The 18,903-nt window shown below is 35.9% G+C and overlaps 1 protein-coding gene across 1 annotated transcript; it reads left to right on the top strand.

Annotated features, from left to right (window-relative positions):
- Positions 1-2,375: 2,375 nt before the first annotated feature.
- Positions 2,376-16,854, top strand: LOC306736672 (inter-alpha-trypsin inhibitor heavy chain H3-like; the record flags this gene model as incomplete). Its single annotated transcript, XM_079218322.1, has 19 exons — positions 2,376-2,447; positions 3,257-3,417; positions 3,547-3,651; positions 3,930-4,092; positions 4,194-4,304; positions 4,720-4,848; positions 4,965-5,081; positions 5,257-5,425; positions 5,512-5,622; positions 6,480-6,661; positions 6,795-6,974; positions 7,063-7,184; positions 7,677-7,858; positions 8,344-8,364; positions 15,569-15,676; positions 15,836-16,010; positions 16,170-16,318; positions 16,549-16,633; positions 16,741-16,854. 19 exons carry the CDS (start codon positions 2,376-2,378, stop codon positions 16,844-16,846), a joined length of 2,448 nt encoding a protein of 815 aa, XP_079074448.1. The 3' UTR covers positions 16,847-16,854.
- Between the last annotated feature and the right edge of the window lie 2,049 nt (positions 16,855-18,903).

The following is an 18,903-nucleotide window of genomic DNA, read 5'->3' as shown; positions in this document are numbered from 1 at the left end:
CCTGAGTAGCATTGTGTCTTCCAACTCCGTTACCAAAAAGAAATGTCATCATAGGTCCAGTCAATTGTATGTGAATATACTGTATATATTTAACCGGCATGTACATACTCGTCTCCATTATTTTATGCGTTTCATGTTATTCGTTTAATTTGCATCAACATACCTCGTGTTCATATTACAGTACCTAATCTTTGAGTGCAGTGTAATCGTAGTAGTACATCAAAAGATGTGTAATTAGCCCCATCAGACTTATAAGAGCAGATTTTTGTTATTGCTTAGAAATGTACCATACCACTCATTGAATGTTCATAATGTAGTGTTCATTTATGGTACGTTGCCGTGTGTATATATAAATTAATTCCTGTTGGTCTGTACATAGCTCCAGTGTTTGTACAGTTAACATTAGATAATACATTGGTCGGTGCTGCAGATATGTGTCTTTATGCGACACCTTATTCACCACCAACATGCCGTCACTGTGAAGACTTGACATCCTGGCCACTAGGACCAGTCGCTTTACTCTGCTCTCTCAGTCCAGGGATAGGTTTCATTCCTCATTGATGAAATGCTTCCAGCACAAGCGCTTGAAATATCCTTAAGAGATTTGAACGAACTTGAATTTTGTGTCTTCAGGTTGAAAAACACCTGTGAGAGTGCCTTGAATTACAGTTTCAGTTTTATGAAGAAAAGTATTTAGATTCAAAGCAGACTCTAGATATTCTATAAATGCTTTCACCTCCAACGGTAAATTATGTGATTTGAATAATGAATTCTGATTGACACATATTTACTTTAGCAACAAAACATAACTAAACACTAGAATCTGGTCATGTTGCAGTTCATAATATTCACAGATTGTAAAACAAAAACTAATTCACTGAAGTAATTTCCCTTGTGTGATTGCTCTGCCACCCGCACCACCTGCATGAATGCATTGATATTCTGTGTGTGCACAGATTGAAGTGGTGAGTCACAGTAAGATATTGTTAAGAGAAATTGATATTGAGACCATACGACAAGGAGGGCTGAAGGACCCGATACATGAGTCAGAATCATGATCATACATACCTCTACTAATGCAGTCTGTAGCTTTACATATGGTTGCCTTTGTGGTTTTTACGAGATAACTGGCTGTTTGAAAAATGTTGATGATATGGTGACGTTAGAGGCACATGAAAATGTGAATTATTGAGAAGCCTGTTTAAGAGAACTGTTTGACATGTTATTTGTATAATGCATAGGTTTTCTAAATTATGTTTGTTCAATGCTGGCCTCACAAGATCATCTGGCTCATACAGCTATGTATGTACTATGGCTGACTTAATTCAAAGATCTCCAACAAATATTACGCTATCACGCTATCAGTTATTTCAATAGTGCTGCCTCAAAAACTACACATTCAAAACTTTCTTCTCTTGTATAACTTTTCTAAGCAGATTTCCCTCTCAAGAATAATTTGTTGAATGCACCAATACGATGATGTATCCTGGTAAAACAGAGCAGTGGCAAAAATCTACGCAGTCAAGAAGTAGGTTTGGTGTAATAATCCAGACAGACTATGGGTCAAGCAATGTTGTAACCTACATTTCACATAATGCAAGTCAATATCATCTTTGACGCCATCATTATTTTTCAAATTTTGAGAACCACATTATACAACAGTGGAAGTCATAATAAGTAAACTGGACTTTATGTATAACATTGGTGGAGTGCCGCTTTTCAATTTAAACTGAATATTTTGTCTTAGATGCAGAATTTCCTCCATGATGAAATATAGATTGTTTTTCTTTTTCCTGAGAACATCTCCTATGCAGCTATTTCTGTTGTGCTTTTCACAGTAAATCCTGTATTTGATCTATTTAATGCTTGCAATGAAAGCAAGGTGTATGGTTCCTTTTGCCTGCTGTATCACCTGTTTTCCCTGCCAATCCCTGACCTCGTCAGATCGGTACATTTCACAAAAGCTGTACATACTTGAAGACAGAAATAATAAATTTGTTTATGCTTGACACCATACAATATTAGTCCCAGACTGGTTTCATTAACTTTGTCTATGTTTGCGTGATGATCTTAAGTGTTACCTGGCAGAGTGGGCAGGCTGGACCGTCAATGCTAAAGCTCACTTTTCTGCTAAATTTCAGTTTTCATTTCGTCATAAAATGTTCTGTTAGCTGCGTCTGATTCCTGGTAGTATGTAGAGGAGAACAGTGTATCTGTGTGTGGGTGTGCAAGTGAGTGGGTTGTTGAAATAGCTAAACGAGAAAGAGGAGTTTGCCCTTTAAAAAAAAAAAGATTATGTACACAATGATGTCCTTGTCTGTTTGGGTTCAAAAGACAGTTTTAGCTGCCTGAGTTGCACTCTGGTGGGATCCATCATGGAGAGAGCTGTGGTGCAAATCACCCTTTTTGGGCTGCTGCTGGCTTTGGCCACTACACAACCAAGCAAGGTAAGGTCACAAAACCAGACAAAGAGACAGAGCTGTAAGGACATTTCATTTATGAAATATATCTATTTAGGCTAGGTTATGGAAAAACTGCAGAGAATGGTTGAAAGTAAGCAATTCAGTGTCCTTATTAGTCATTACATTACAGGATTAAGACTTGGCAAAGGTTGAGTATTGGGAGTGTGCCATGTGAAATCCAAACATCAGTGTTAACTACTTTATATACTAGCCTGCAACAATTCATCATATTCTATGAGATCATTATGCTTGAAGCATTGCTGTTCTCAGAAAAACAGCCCTGTTTTCAGCCTGATGACGATGCATTTTCCAGCTGATCCAAGAGGGTTTTCAAAAAGTAGGAGCATTTTTCTCAAACTATATACGAACATTACATCCTTCAGTTCATCACAAATATTAAAATAAAAATTAAAAAAAAAAAAATTCAAAGTTGGAGAAATATGGTTTTCACTGAACAGGAAGGGTTTGAAAACCTTTAGTCAAGTAAAGCAAATGTAGAGTTAAAACGTACAATATGTCCCTCTGAGATGTGGAGTAGATGTATAAAGTAGCAGAAAATGGCAAGTAAAGTACCTTGCATTTTTAGTACAGTACTGAGTAAATGTACTTAATTAAATTGCACCACTCCAAAACACTGGATGAAAAATAACAAGAATTGGGTGTTTCTGCAGATTGGCCAATGAGATTCGACTGATGCCACCCACGCTTCACCATCATTTGATCTTTGGTCAGCCAGTCAATAAACTAAACAATATAATTTATTGTGAAATGTGCCTCCTCCGTTATTTGTTCAGGGCAACTGGGATATCTACAGCTTTCACATCAACTCAACAGTGACCAGTCGTTACGCAACCACTGTCATCACAAGCCGCGTGGCAAATCGTATGGACGAGTCAAAGGAAATAGAATTTCAAGTCCGGATTCCCAAGAACGCCTTCATCAGTAAATTCAGAATGTATGTAATGCAATAAATTATATTTACAGAAATTTGCATTTTATTATCCATTTAAAAACCATGAAGATTAATCATAGGCTACTCAGGAGTGTTTCCATAAATAAAAACGTTTACTTGGTCTTTCTTCAGGTTTATAGATGGCCAAGTCTACGATGGTGCTGTGAAAGGCAAAGAGAAAGCTCAGCAGCAGTACACTGAGGCTGTGTCCCGTGGCCAAAGTGCTGGGCTCGTCAGGTACATGGATCAATGGATTCTTTTATTACCAGGTCTTGCACTTGTTGTTTTAATAGTGTACTTTGTCAAAGAGCCTTGTCCTTCGAGATAAAGGAGAAGAATAAGAAACAATGTTTATTTTTATCTGTCTGGCTATATTAACATCTTCAGGTCTCAGGTCAAGAAAAACTCAAAGTTGAACTACATCTCACACCCACACTAAGGTCATAACCTGTGATGAGGGATCATAAGAATGGGGAACCACTGCTTTAATTAAATGATTATCATGTCTGTTGCAGTTCTGTAGGAAGGACCCTGGAGGAATTTAAGACCTCTGTGACTATCGCTGCTCACAAAAAGGTCACCTTTGAACTCACATATGAGGAGCTGCTGAAACGCAGGCTTGGCAAGTACGAGCTGCAGATCCACGCTCGACCCATGCAGCCTGTCAAAGACTTCAAGGTGTGTCTCCTGTTAGCATCTTTTCAGGAAAACAATGCCGGGGTAGAAACGTCTCCCAAGGTCTGAGCTTCTAACTATTTTTATGTAATTATTAATGCCAGGTTGATGTGCACATTAATGAGAAAGCAGGCATCAATTTCCTGGAGGTTAAGGGAGGACTAAGCACCAACGCGGTGGCTTCTGCTATCACCAGAGCACAAGTGGACAAACAGGTACAGCATGCAGTGCCCTCTTGCACTCTGTTTATTGTTTAATGTTATACACCACCCGCCATGACAAATTCCTTGTGTGTGAAAACGGCAATGGCAATAAATGGTTCTGATTCTGAAAATTATATAACTCAATTTCTATCTTATTCTGAGCCATATTTAACTGTTTAACTATATCATAATGATGCCATAATGACACTGGACATACACCATGATATCATATTGCTCATCCTTGTGCAGGTCTCTTTGTATCATTCATTCATTTTGATATATTATCTATATGCACTTTCAAAACAGTTTTCACTTTCTTGTTTGATGCCACGCTGCATCCTCTTTTTATACCAATAAACCTGTTCATCAACTTCTATCGTCATGCGTCTTTCAAGAGTCTGTAAAACCTGATTCATCCTGTTTCCAGGCGTGGGTGTATTTCTACCCAACAGAGGACCAACAGAAAACCTGTGACAGCTGTGGAGAGGAGGGTATGAATGGAGATCTGGTTATTGTTTATGACGTCAACAGGAACCCCTTATTGGGAGACATCAAGGTAGAGAAACTTTTAATTGTCTATCAGCAATGTTACAAAATACCATACTCAAGCTACTTTATCTTCTTGTATTTTTAACACTCTTTACTAAGCAATCAAACTTTCTTCCCCCCAAGAAATCAGATGGCTACTTTGTTCATCACTTTGCTCCATCCGGTCTTGTCAGCATACCGAAAAATGTTGTCTTCGTTATTGATCAAAGTGGCTCAATGTACGGCAAAAAAATACAACAGGTAAAGTATTGTGTGAGTGTGAGTTTGTGATGGATCACTGGCCTCCAGTTTGAATTCATTTCAGTTAATTAAGTATAGTATGTTTATTAAAACAATAAACAAAATCATGTTAAACAAACTGCATGGTTTCTTTATCGAATAAAAGTTCTAACATGTAAATTATGTTTTTGCCCAGACCCGGAAAGCATTATTCCACATCTTGAATGACCTGACAGAGGACGACCACTTTGGTCTTATCACTTTTGATAGCAGCATTATTCACTGGAAACGAGAACTTGTTCAGGCCAACGAGGGCAATTTGGAGAGTGCCAAGAAATTTGCAAGCAATATTCAAGAAAGAGGAGGTGAGGTTTTAAATAAATATTTTATGAAGGGATGGGAGCATTGGAAAGCTGAACGGTGGTAATGACACGTTTTCATTTCATTTCAGCCACTGACATTAACAAAGCAGTATTGGAGGGAGCACGTATGCTGAATGCACATCCCAGAGAAGGTTCAGCGTCTATCCTTATACTTCTCACCGATGGAGACCCTACCTCAGGTTACAATGAAAACACACACACACACACACACACACACACACACACACACACACACACCAGCACTCTTATAAAAAGGAATATGAGGAACCAACGACACTACACGCCTTGCAGTTAACATCAGAAACGCGTCAAACATTAATTCCCTGTTGGCAGCAGCCCGATTGGGTTCCAGGTTCAAGACAACTTGCACATGCCTTCTGTACGCTGTGCAGTGGGATGTGACAACACAAACTTAGACCCAAATATTTTATTTTATAGACTACCTGAAAAAAAGAAACAGACGTCAGAGATGGTTTGCGATGAAAACGTTATTTATGCTCGATGCATCAGTGAGGGTCGTGAGTGTCGACACGAGCAGATTGACTGTTTGTGGCCATCCAACATTTTCTAACTATGATGGAAATTGATAACTTTGAGGAGCTTTCAGAGTCCGTTTTCAGCGAGAAGAGCAGTGTGAACCCGTTTCATGTCAGCTCATGTCCGTGCGACCGCATTACAACCAAGGCTTAAGAGGCAGAAGCGGACACCGAGCGAGGTCCCAACATAATATAATGTTAGCTAGAAAGCTAACATTTGCTGACGTATTAGCCTGCTAGCTAATAAAAAAAAAGTTAAACATAACTGGCTAAACATCTACATTTAGAAGCTGGTAAATGTCATTGCTATAACATAAATGGTTCAGATAATATGTGAGCTAGTTAACGTCGACTGCATTTTACATTTTTTTAATTTTTCATCATGTGTGGGGTTAATTATCATTAATAATGTTGACCAACAAATGATTATTATTATTACTAATTTACTCTCTCAAACACACACACTCATGCCTGTGCGTATACATCTTGTGTCGTTGCAGGGGTGACAAATCTCAAACTCATACATTCAAATGTCAGAGGGGCTATCGCGGATAAATTCCCACTCTACTGCCTTGGTTTTGGTTTTGATGTCAATTTTGAGTTCCTTGAGACGATGTCCCTGCAGAACAATGGTGTAGCACGACGGATTTATGAAGACTCTGACGCGGATTTACAGCTGAAAGTATTTGAAATGACTTACTTCCATTATAAATACTGTTTACCATGTGTTTTGCTACATTGTCAAAGATACAATTGATCATGGTTGTCTGTGGAGAGATAAACATTCATACAGTGTCCATAATGTGTGTCAATAGGGTTTCTATGAAGAGGTGGCCACTCCTCTGTTGACAGATGTGACAATGATCTATAATGGTGGGAACAATCTAACCCAGACTAACTTCAGCCAATATTATAACGGCTCTGAGATTGTGGTGGCCGGCCAAATCACCGACAATGACATTGAAACCTTCACTCCACAAGTTGTCGCCATTTCAGTAAGGCTTGCTCCTCCCTGCACAACCAGCTGTAATATTTTGTGAAAGCCCTGTGTATGAATAAATTATTTTATTTGGACTATGACAGCGCAACAGAAGGGTGACATTTTCTGAGACAAATGCTACCGTGGAGTCCGATGGGACCGTGTCTGACAGCCACATCCAGAGAGTTTGGGCCTACCTCACAGTCAAACAGCTTCTAGAGAAAGAGTGAGTGTGACATCTTTTCTCTTTGCTACCAGTCGCAACAGTGTGAGGCTTATATTGTTTTCACCTTATGCGTCTGTGTGTGTGTCATCATGGCAAAATGCATCTTACACACTAGAACTACTGCAGAGGTAGTTTGTGACGTTAAGGTGATGTCTTTAAATTGCTTGTTTCTACTGACAAACAGTTAAAGGATCTTAAAGGATTTAATTAATTATCAAAGTTGTTGACAATTAATTTCTTAAGTAAGTTGACAACTGTGGACCGAGCAGAAATTATGACTGTCCCTCAGCCATAGATAGCTCAAATTAGCGTTCACAATTATTTCAGCTTTAATTTATTGCCAATTGAACACTTGACAGGAGTAACCGGACAGCAACTGACAATAATAGTAGTACTATCAAAAGATAACGTTAGCTGTTGAGTAACTTCATCATACTGTCTTGTCAAGTCAACTATCATGTTTAAAGCACATGCACATCGTTTGTGATACAGGCTGGTGTTAACTGGATCTGAGAAAGAGGATGTGAAGAAACAGGCCTTGGAGCTGTCGCTGAAGTACAGCTTTGTAACCCCTCTCACATCAATGGTGGTCACCAAGCCTCAGGGGGAGAGCTCAGATGTGCTCCATAAACCCAAGGAAGGTGGAGCACCAGGCATGGAGCGCCAGGCATTCAGTAGGCAATCGGTCTCTATTCAGAGAGGTCATTTAACACGTAAGCAACACAAATGTGAATAAAACAAAGTAGTGACACATCTGTATGATTTGATGACAGGTTGTGTAATCACAAAGTATGAATACGGTTGTTGCATTTATAAAAAAAAACTGTATTCCTTGACTACAGATTGTGGGTGACACTTAAAATATATAAATACAATTTTAAGTTTGTGTGTGGAATTTGAAATACAGTTGATTAATTCACAATTCCATACAATTTTGCAGCAATACAAGCCAATTTGTGAACAGCATAATTATTTTAAAGTAAATCGACAAATAAATGTAGATTTTTATCATCATCTCTTTTTAACAGCACGTTTTCAAATGCCTGCAGGTAAGACATGAAATATACACTATTGATTAATTAAGAACAAAACATACTGTATTTTATTTATATAGCCCAAGTAAATTGTAACTGTAAGTTCTCCTCTTTTTCCTTTTTAGCTGCACATCCTGGTATGCCAAGTAAGACATAACACACATAACAATCTGCACCAACCTGACATGACAGATATACTTTTGATTAATTCACTTTTACACTAAATATGCATCAGAAAAACTGAATCACAACCAAAAAGTTGAGTAACAGATGCTGCATCTTTGCAAAAGGTTAATACAACTAATTGATGCCTAGCCAAAATATCAATTTACACCACAAACATTTATGAAATCATTATATTAAATAAATGTACAAAAGCAATTCATATTGTGATGCTTTTTGCAAAAGATTTTTTGTGGATAAGAAGACACATTTGAAAGGGTGCAAGCGTATTTACAAATCTGCTCCACTCTGACATGATGGATATATTATTAATTTCTTAACAATATAATGTATTTTATAGCATACTCAAAAGTAAATCTTACCATTCCTAGCAGAACATTACATTATATAAAAAATAACTGACAAGAAATATCTGGTTATGTATATGTTGCGTAAATGCTTTAATTTATGCTTTAAGTGTCGTAGAACAGAACATTGACACTGTCAGCATGCATATTGGTTCCCTGTAAGTCTTGTTTGCACTCTATCTGTCTGCCACTGGGTACAATCTCCCAGGAAAATGAACGCTTGTTGTCAACTCTTTCCCAATTAAAGTAGATAGCTCAAATGTTGCTACAAGTTGCCAGATTATGTCATAATTATTTTCAAAGGAAGCCGCTTTCATTGTGTTCCGTTCTGTCAAAAAAATGCCAGTGCTATTTAACGACATAATTACTTTGCACTCCAAATGTGCATTGAAAAAATGTGAATCCCAATCCAAAAAGTTACATGAGAAAAATATGCTGCTTTCCAAAGTTGTAATACATCTAATTGATGCCTACCCAAAAATATATACTTACTTCTAAAAAGCTTTTTTAATGAATGTTTTGCACTAAATGTGCAAAAGCAATTCATGTTTGAAAAACCTTTATGGATCAGCAAGATAGAGACCTGGGGTACCCACGTCTTAAGATACACTCCAGAGTGTGCAACCTAATTTACTAATCATGACTATTTCAAATTAAATTGACACATTTATCCTAATTTTATGTTGTCATTTTTTCCTTTTTAACAGCAGGATATGGTTTGCCAGGTAAGACATGGGTACATAGGTACACATCTGCAGCGTACTGAGAGATACACTATTGATTAATTACTAATGTATCGTATTTCATATACTCATAGCCTGAACTTGGTTCTCAAATGTGGCTACGTGAAGGCACTCCACATGAGATTTGTAAAAAAAGGTTGAGAACCACTGCATATAGACATTTTTCATGAGTAAATCTTTGCATTCTTTGCATTACAATGCTTTGTTTTCATTATGCGAAAAACTAATTGAACAGAAAAATTGAAGGTGGAGGAGGGTGCAAGTTAATTGACATATCATAATTCTATCATAATTTCATGTTATCATCCCTTTCCTTTTGGTAGGTATTGCTTTTTCTGCTTTTGCTCAAGTACCATGGTACACATGTGCACTGTTCTCATATGACTACTAGTGGAGTCATATTTACTAGAGATTTGTTCACATTTGCGGAGGGAAACCCAGAGTTTGTGGAAACTAAGGCAATGTTTATTCTACATCTGTATTTATGACAAAGGTGCAACCATGTAATGAAGATTCAATGAGCACAATATTTAGTTCCTCTTAGCAGTAGCATCAAAAGGGTTGCTCTTGTCTAACAGTTAACCCTGAATTACAAAATAACTACCACGACCACTTGAGCAACACTTCACCAACTCGTGACAATGTCACGATCTGGCCACACTCGACCGCTTGAAACTGATAACTCTCAGCAAATTTAATTTGTTGCTTCAGGCGTGTGAAGGTCCATGAACAAAGCGGCTATAACTGACATCATCAGTGTCATCCTTGATCCTTAGCAGGGCGATCCATGGCCCAGCCATGTCACACAGACTCTTGTGGGAGGGAGGGAATCCTGATCTCCTGATGTGTTATAAACTGAGGGTGTAAGAGGGTGCAAGCTAACTTGTATTTAAAAGTTATTAACAACTGTATTGTAATGTTATGCTATCTTCTTTCTTTTTTTACAGCAGGCGGTGGAGGAGGTAAGACATACATAAACATCTTAAACAAGATAATAATTGAATCTATTTTATACACTTTTGCATTCCAAATATGCTATGAAAAAATGTGAATCACAACCAACATGAGAAACAGATGCTGCATCTAATTGATGCCTAGCCAATATATATATATATATATATATATATATATATATATATATATATATATATATATATATATTACTTCTAAAAAGCTTTTTTAATTAATCTAAATGGGCAAAAGCAATTCATGTTTGAAAAACCTTTATGGATCAGCAAGATAAAGAGACCTGGGGTACCCACGTCTTAAGATACACTCTAGTTTACTAATCATGACTATTTCAAATTAAATTGACATGTTTTTCCTAATTTCATGTTGTCATTTTTTTCCTTTTTAATAGCAAGATATAGTTCGCCAGGTAAGACATTGGTGTACACATCTGCACCGTACTGAGAGATACAAGATTGATTAATTACTAATGTATCGTATTTCATATACTCTATATAGCCTAAGGCATATAGCAAACATTTATCATGAGTAAATCTTTGCAGTACAATGATTTGTTTTCATTATGCGAAAAACTATAGACAGCAATCACAATAACGAGTGAGGTCACACTAAATCAGTGCATGCTTGTGGAAGTAAGACATAGATACACATCTGCATCGTTCTGACGCAACAGATAATAACATCATCTATTTTATACACTTTCACACTAAAGTTACATGAGAAACAAATGCTGCATCTTTGCAAAGTTGGAATACATCTAATTGATGCCTAAGATATATATTCACTTCTAAAAAGCTTTTTTAATTAATCTAAATGTGCAAAAGCAATTCATGTTTGAAAAACCTTTATGGATCAGCAAGATAAAGAGACCTGTCATAAATAAAGTGGTTATAACTGACATCATCAGTGTCATCCTTGATCCTTAGCAGGGCGATCCATGGCCCAGCCATGTCACACAGACCCATGTGGGAGGGAGGGAATCCTGATCTCCTGATGTGTTATAAACTGAGGGTGTCAGAGGGTGCAAGTTAATTTGTATTTCAAAGTTATTAACAACTGTATTGTAATGTTATGCTATCTTCTTTTTTTTTTTACAGCAGGCAGTGGAGGAGGTAAGACATAGATACACATCTGCATCATTTGGACGCAACAGATAATAGTATAATCTATGTTATACACTTTTGCACTCCAAATATGCTATGAAAAAATGTGAATCACAACCAAAAAGTTACATGAGAAACAGATGCTGCATCTTTGCAAAGTTGTAATACATCTAATTGATGCCTAGCTAATATATATATATATATATATATATATATATATATATATATATATATATATATATATATATATATATATATATATATATATATATATATATATATATATGTAATTTCTAAAAGGCTTTTTTAATTAATCTAAATGGGCAAAAGCAATTCATGTTTGAAAAACCTTTATGGATCAGCAAGATAAAGAGGCATGGGGTACCCACGTCTTAAAATACACTCTAATTTACTAATCATGACTATTTCAAATTAAATTGACATGTTTTTCCTAATTTCATGTTGTCATTTTTTCCTTTTTAATAGCAAGATTTGGTTCATCAGGTAAGACATGGGTGTACACATCTGCACCATACTGAGAGTTACAAGATTGATTAATTACTAATGTATCGTATTTCATATACTCTATATAGCCTAAGGCATATAGCAAACATTTATCATGAGTAAATCTTTGCATTCTTTGCAGTACAATGATTTGTTTTCATTGTGCGAAAATCTATAGACAGCAGTCACAATAACGAGTGAGGTCCCACTAAATCAGTGCATGCTTATTTATATGTGTCTGTATGGATACATATCTGCACAGATGGTAAATAATTACATTGACAAAATCCCCATTTCCTAGTGTTATTCCAGTGTGTTGCTGTGTTGCTTCAGGCGTGTGGAGGTCCATCCTGTCATAAATAAAGCGGTTATAACTGACATCATCAGGGTCATCCTTGATCCTTAGCAGGGCGATCCATGACCCAGCCATGTCACACAGACTCTTGTGGGAGGGAGGGAATCCTGATCTCCTGATGTGTTATAAACTGAGGGTGAAAGAGGGTGCAAGCTAACTTGTATTTAAAAGTTATTAACAACTGTATTGTAATGTTATGCTATCTTCTTTCTTTTTTTTTTTACAGCAGGCGGTGGAGGAGGTAAGACATACATAAACATCTGCATCATTTTGACGCAACAGATAATAATTGAATCTATTTTATACACTTTTGCATTCCAAATATGCTATGAAAAAATGTGAATCACAACCAACAGATGCTGCATCTAATTGATGCCTAGCCAATATGTATATATATATATATATATATATATATATATATATATATATATATATATATATTACTTCTAAAAAGCTTTTTTAATTAATCTAAATGGGCAAAAGCAATTCATGTTTGAAAAACCTTTATGGATCAGCAAGATAAAGAGACCTGGGGTACCCACGTCTTAAGATACACTCTAATTTACTAATCATGACTATTTCAAATTAAATTGACATGTTTTTCCTAATTTCATGTTGTCATTTTTTTCCTTTTTAATAGCAAGATATAGTTCGCCAGGTAAGACATTGGTGTACACATCTGCACCGTACTGAGAGATACAAGATTGATTAATTACTAATGTATCGTATTTCATATACTCTATATAGCCTAAGGCATATAGCAAACATTCATCATGAGTAAATCTTTGCAGTACAATGATTTGTTTTCATTGTGCGAAAAACCATAGACAGCAATCACAATAACGAGTGAGGTCACACTAAATCAGTGCATGCTTGTGGAGGTAAGACATAGATACACATCTGCATCGTTCTGACGCAACAGATAATAACATCATCTATTTTATACACTTTCACACTAAAGTTACATGAGAAACAAATGCTGCATCTTTGCAAAGTTGGAATACATCTAATTGATGCCTAAGATATATATTTACTTCTAAAAAGCTTTTTTAATTAATCTAAATGTGCAAAAGCAATTCATGTTTGAAAAACCTTTCTTTTTTTTTTTACAGCAGGCGGTGGAGGAGGTAAGACATACATAAACATCTGCATCATTTTGACGCAACAGATAATAATTGAATCTATTTTATACACTTTTGCATTCCAAATATGCTATGAAAAAATGTGAATCACAACCAACATGAGAAACAGATGCTGCATCTAATTGATGCCTAGCCAATATATATATATATATATATATATATATATATATATATATATATATATATATATATATATATATATATATATATACATATATATATATATATTACTTCTAAAAAGCTTTTTTAATTAATCTAAATGGGCAAAAGCAATTCATGTTTGAAAAACCTTTATGGATCAGCAAGATAAAGAGACCTGGGGTACCCACGTCTTAAGATACACTCTAATTTACTAATCATGACTATTTCAAATTAAATTGACAAGTTTTTCCTAATTTTCTATTGTCATTTTTTCCTTTTTTAACAGCAGGACTTAGTTTCCGAGGTAAGATGTGTGCACATAGATACACATCTGTAGCGTACTGAGAGACACACTATTGATTAATTACTAATATATAGTATTTCATATACTCTATAGCCTAAAGCATATAGCAAACATTTCTCATGAGTAAATCTTTGCATTCTTTGCAGTACAATTCTTTGTTTCATTATGCAAAAAACTAATTAAACAGAAAAACTGAAGGTGGTGAAGGGTGCAAGCTAATTGACACATCATAATTCTATCATAATTTCATGTTATCATCTCTATCCTTTTGGTAGGTAGTGGGTTGGCTGGTCCTGATCCAGTACCAGGTACACATGTGCACTGTTCTCATATGACTACTAGTGGAGTATTTGCTTTATATATATATATATATATATATATATATATATATATATATATATATATATATATATATATATATTTGTTAATTTCCTGAACTAAGGCAATGTTTAATCTACATCTGTATTTATGATGGAGGTGCAACCATGTAATGATAATCTTATGAGCAAAATATTTGGTTCTTCTTATAAGTAGCATTAAAAGGGTAGCTCTTATCTTATCTAACATGTATGCAAAGCTCGGATACTATAAACGACTTCTGTAACTTGTGTTATCTATAATATTTAGAGCTTTTAGAAAGTAATTCCTCTCTGCCTTTCTAAACATTACAAGCTTTAGTTGCAGCAAAATTAACATTATTTTTTTTACAGAAAATGTAGATGAAATAAAATAACAGAGTTTTGATTTTTTTACTTCACTGTTCATTTTTCAGCAGTGATTCACGACCTAGCCTTCGACACAGTTGATTTCATTCATCATTCTGATGGTAAACTTATTTTCTGTGCTAGTTTTGATCCATCCTTCTAATTTTGTTAATTATAAAACATCCAAGGCTGTATAACCCTATAGATTCATTATTTTCTGTTGTATTTGCATCTAACACACACAATGAATTGTTGAAAGATAGTAACAATTCACCATATTTGTTTAACAAATATGTTTTGCTTTCATTACGTTAAATATCCATCTGATACTGCAATTGGATCTGAATTTCAGTCACATCTTCTATGGCCCTCGGCCTAAACTTTCCAATAAATTCCGTTGGTGAAATTACTTATAGTTGAATTTGAAGAAAGAAAAAAAAACATAACATGTTCCATTTATAGTTACAATTGTTGTTTGTATGCATTTAAATCAACATAAATAAAGTATGTGGTTAACTTTAAGATTAAAATAATGTGTGTATTTAGTTGTTTCCTCTCAAGCTTTATATTATTATTGTATAAAACTTGTGTTGTGCAAATGTATTTACAGATCTTATTGCGGACACCAATATGCATCGGCATGACCCAGTCATACTTCCCACTTTTGTGACAAACAGTGCAACTTTAGGTAGAGTATCTAGTATTTGTAATTCATGTTATAGTTTATATAAGTATGTGTTGTGCTGTAGATGAGTGGCACTTTACCTATAGGATGTTCTCGTCTGTACGTGTAAAGAGTCAATTACAATAATCTGACAGTGCTTAACTTAACTGTGTGACTCTGTTTCTCTATAGTTCCTCTTTCTCACAGATTCTTGCTAAAAACTGAGAATCTGTCTCTTCCGCTGTGCTTTGACGTCACTGGAGATGTTCACCTTAAACTACTTCATCATCCCAACAGGGGTCAGTAATACTCCTCTTTGTACCATCACTGCTAACTTGTAATGGAGTTGTTGTTTTTTACATTGTTCTACTTGTACTTCAATACTTCAGTGAAGGATGTATGTTCTTGTACTGTGTATAAATGTGGTGTTGAGTTGCATTTGTTCTCTTTTGTATAAGGGCTGTATGTGAACGGTGACCTTGATTTTGTCGAGAAGGGAGGCTTCAGAAGGATTGTCATTCAATTGAAGGCTGACCTGTATGTTGAGGTTGACGCCAAAGAAATCACTGTACGAGAGGGACAGACACTGACACGCCACACTGGACATTATCCGGATGTCATCACTGCTGGAAGGTGACTTTGCATTGTAATGGTCTTGACCAAGAAATAGTTAGGCACTTTGTGCTAAGCTAGGTTGAAATCAGCCCAGAAAAGCGAAATAACCAATTATTTAATGCAAGGCCTTTAAAAAAACTCCAAAACAAAATGTAAACGTGGTGCATATTTTTCTAGTTTGACAGTGATTAGACGGGACAAGGAAATAGACGTTGCAGCTGGAGACACACGCATGGTCATCTTAATTCATGAGAAGGATGGCAAAGAATTCCTCTGGCCAGTTTTGAGACAGAAGCCATTGGACAACAACGTTTCAGGAATTTTAGGTGAGTGAAAAGGCTGGATTTTATTTTATGTTTGTATATCAGGTCAATATACATTTAATGTATCAGACAATTCAAGTAAAGTTTTTTTTTTATTATATTGAATCAGTTACTGCACCCAGCTGGTTGTGATGGAAATAATGAATAAAAAGAGGCACATATTTTGTGTATTGTCTCTTTAAGTGCATACTCTTCAGTGCCATTGCTCCATTGTTTGTCCTCTGTGTGTCCAGCTCTAAAGCCAGCAGTTTATGAGGAGGTGCAACAAAGTCCCACAACAAGACTTAAGAGCAAAGATCAGGAGATTGACGTTACCAGGTACATTTCAGTTGGTATAGAAGAGAACGCTGTTCGAGAGTGCTTTAATTGTTATTGCTCTATACACAAAGATCAAGATCAAAGATATTCATGTATTTCTTTTGTAGGGCCAGTGCTGTTGACTACAGTATCGTCTCTCCCCCCACACATGACTGCTGGCTCATGTCTGCCGAGTCTGCCCTGCAGAGTCGTCTGGATGATTTCATTGTTTAACTGGGAACCATGTTGAATCACTTGTAGAGATTTCATTTGAAATAAAAATAAGTGAAAACACAAACTAATTCATCATGGAAAAAGACTATCACCAGTTACTAACATGAACCAATAACAACATGTATCTTTGGTTGTCTTGTTTGAACTAAATTAATATATCTAAAGGGGTTATCAGTCAATTTGTTTGTAATAATTCTTCAAATTTAGAATTAAATTATAAAGAGATTATGAGAAGAGTAAATCTAGTAACTGTGGCATTTGTCCTGCAGCACAACAGCCCTCCACTTATGATCCAAAGTGGCCTGATTGAACAGAGCTGTTAAAGATAGATAAAATGATCTGTCATATTAACAAGCTGCCACAGCTTGGACTCAAAATTAAAGTTAACCCTGCACATGCCTGTTTATCCACCATGAAACACAAAAATGAAAGTAGTGGAATGTCGCTCTACTGCTTACATAATGTAATATTTTTCAAGGAGTAACAACAGGGCTTTATTTTTATTTTTTTATGTGTGTTTGTATGGCGCAGGCCTCGTCATTTGAGCTAACTGGTTAACAGTATGTAAAGGTATCTTCAAATGTAGACAATGCACAGTGAAAACTGTAAATTGAAGCACATTGTGTTGAAATAAAGGGAAATGCACAATGATGCACATCACATTGCACAGTTTTGGGAAAAGTAGGGTAATCCAATCCTCTCTTGTCAACTTAACAATATAAAAAATATGACAATAATAATATACGTTTCTGCATTCAGAACTTAACTTTAATCAAATTAAAGACGTGAATATAAAATGTCAACCTGATAATGCAATGGTTAGAGACAGTGACATAGCATAAACAGTGAGAAAAACTAATTATGGTGGGGGGAGGGGAAGTGGACGGGAGACCGTTGTTTGAGTCTCAACCTGTTGAGTTATTATAAAGTTATGTTAGGAAATGGGTAAAATCTTCATCTGGAAACTACTAACTACATTACTCAGTTACATGTTGAAGAGGGAAATACTTCAGTCGAATATTAGTAAATGTATAAATCGTTCAAAATGGAAATGTTTAGTGCCAGTGCCTCACTGTAGCTACAGAGCTAAAGTAAATATACTTTCCACCTTTGCTGTATTAAGGAACTCTCCCACATTGATTTACATAGTAGACAATAGGTGCTTTTATGTTTTTTGTGCTCTGTTTGAACACATTTCTGGAGAATAATAAACAGAAAAGGGTTTTGAATTTAGTTTCACATTAGTGGTCAAACCAGTCAAACTGCTGTGGAGGCGCTTGTTATTGGGTTGCATGGGATTGTCTTCTCCCAATGAACTGTAGTGCAAAGGTATGTGCATTCTCACGGGCATGGTGATAAACCTGATAATCAAGGCACAGTTTACAAAGACAGCCGAAGGAAGGATCTTTGCCAAAACCACATAACAAGACACATTGTTGTTAACTGTGACAGTAAAATGCCGCTTTGTGTAAAAAGCTACTTTAAAATAACACTAAAGGAGGAGTCTGGTTTTGATTTAAAAAAAAGAAAAAAAAGTTGTGGACTCTGACCCATCTAGGTCGTGCTGGTTATGCTGTAATGAGGAATTCAGAGCAGGAAGTTTCAATACTATGTTTATTATGACATGGCTAGTCTGTGCTGTTAGGGAAATAATCAAACAGAGAGAGAGAGAGAGAGAGAGAGAGAGAGAGAGAGAGAGAGAGACGGGCAGAGGGAGGGACATCTCCTGAGTCAAGACAGTGACGTGTTGCGTGGTTAAATTTTCACATGACTCAAACACTTCTAGGAAACTGACAAGGTGTAGCTGGTCTGGCGAGAGGAATTTATTTACAGTTAATTAATAATCACAGTAAGTAACACAAGGTTTCTATGAGATCACGTGTAATTTTATTTAAATCCTAACACTGTTTGCTTGTTTAATGCTTGAACGTGTTTTATGAGAGAACTACCCAGTCACCGGTGATTAGTCTAAGGATTTGTGAAAATTAGTTGTACACCATAAAACTGTTGGAGTCGTGTTTTCATCCACAGGAAATTTACGAAGAGACAACTGTCTA

This window comes from Taurulus bubalis (assembly GCF_910589615.1).
Source record: "Taurulus bubalis genome assembly, chromosome: 5".
NCBI lineage: Eukaryota > Metazoa > Chordata > Actinopteri > Perciformes > Cottidae > Taurulus > Taurulus bubalis.
The sequence above is the reverse complement of the archived record's forward strand: the minus strand, read 5'-3'. Positions and strand labels throughout refer to the sequence as shown.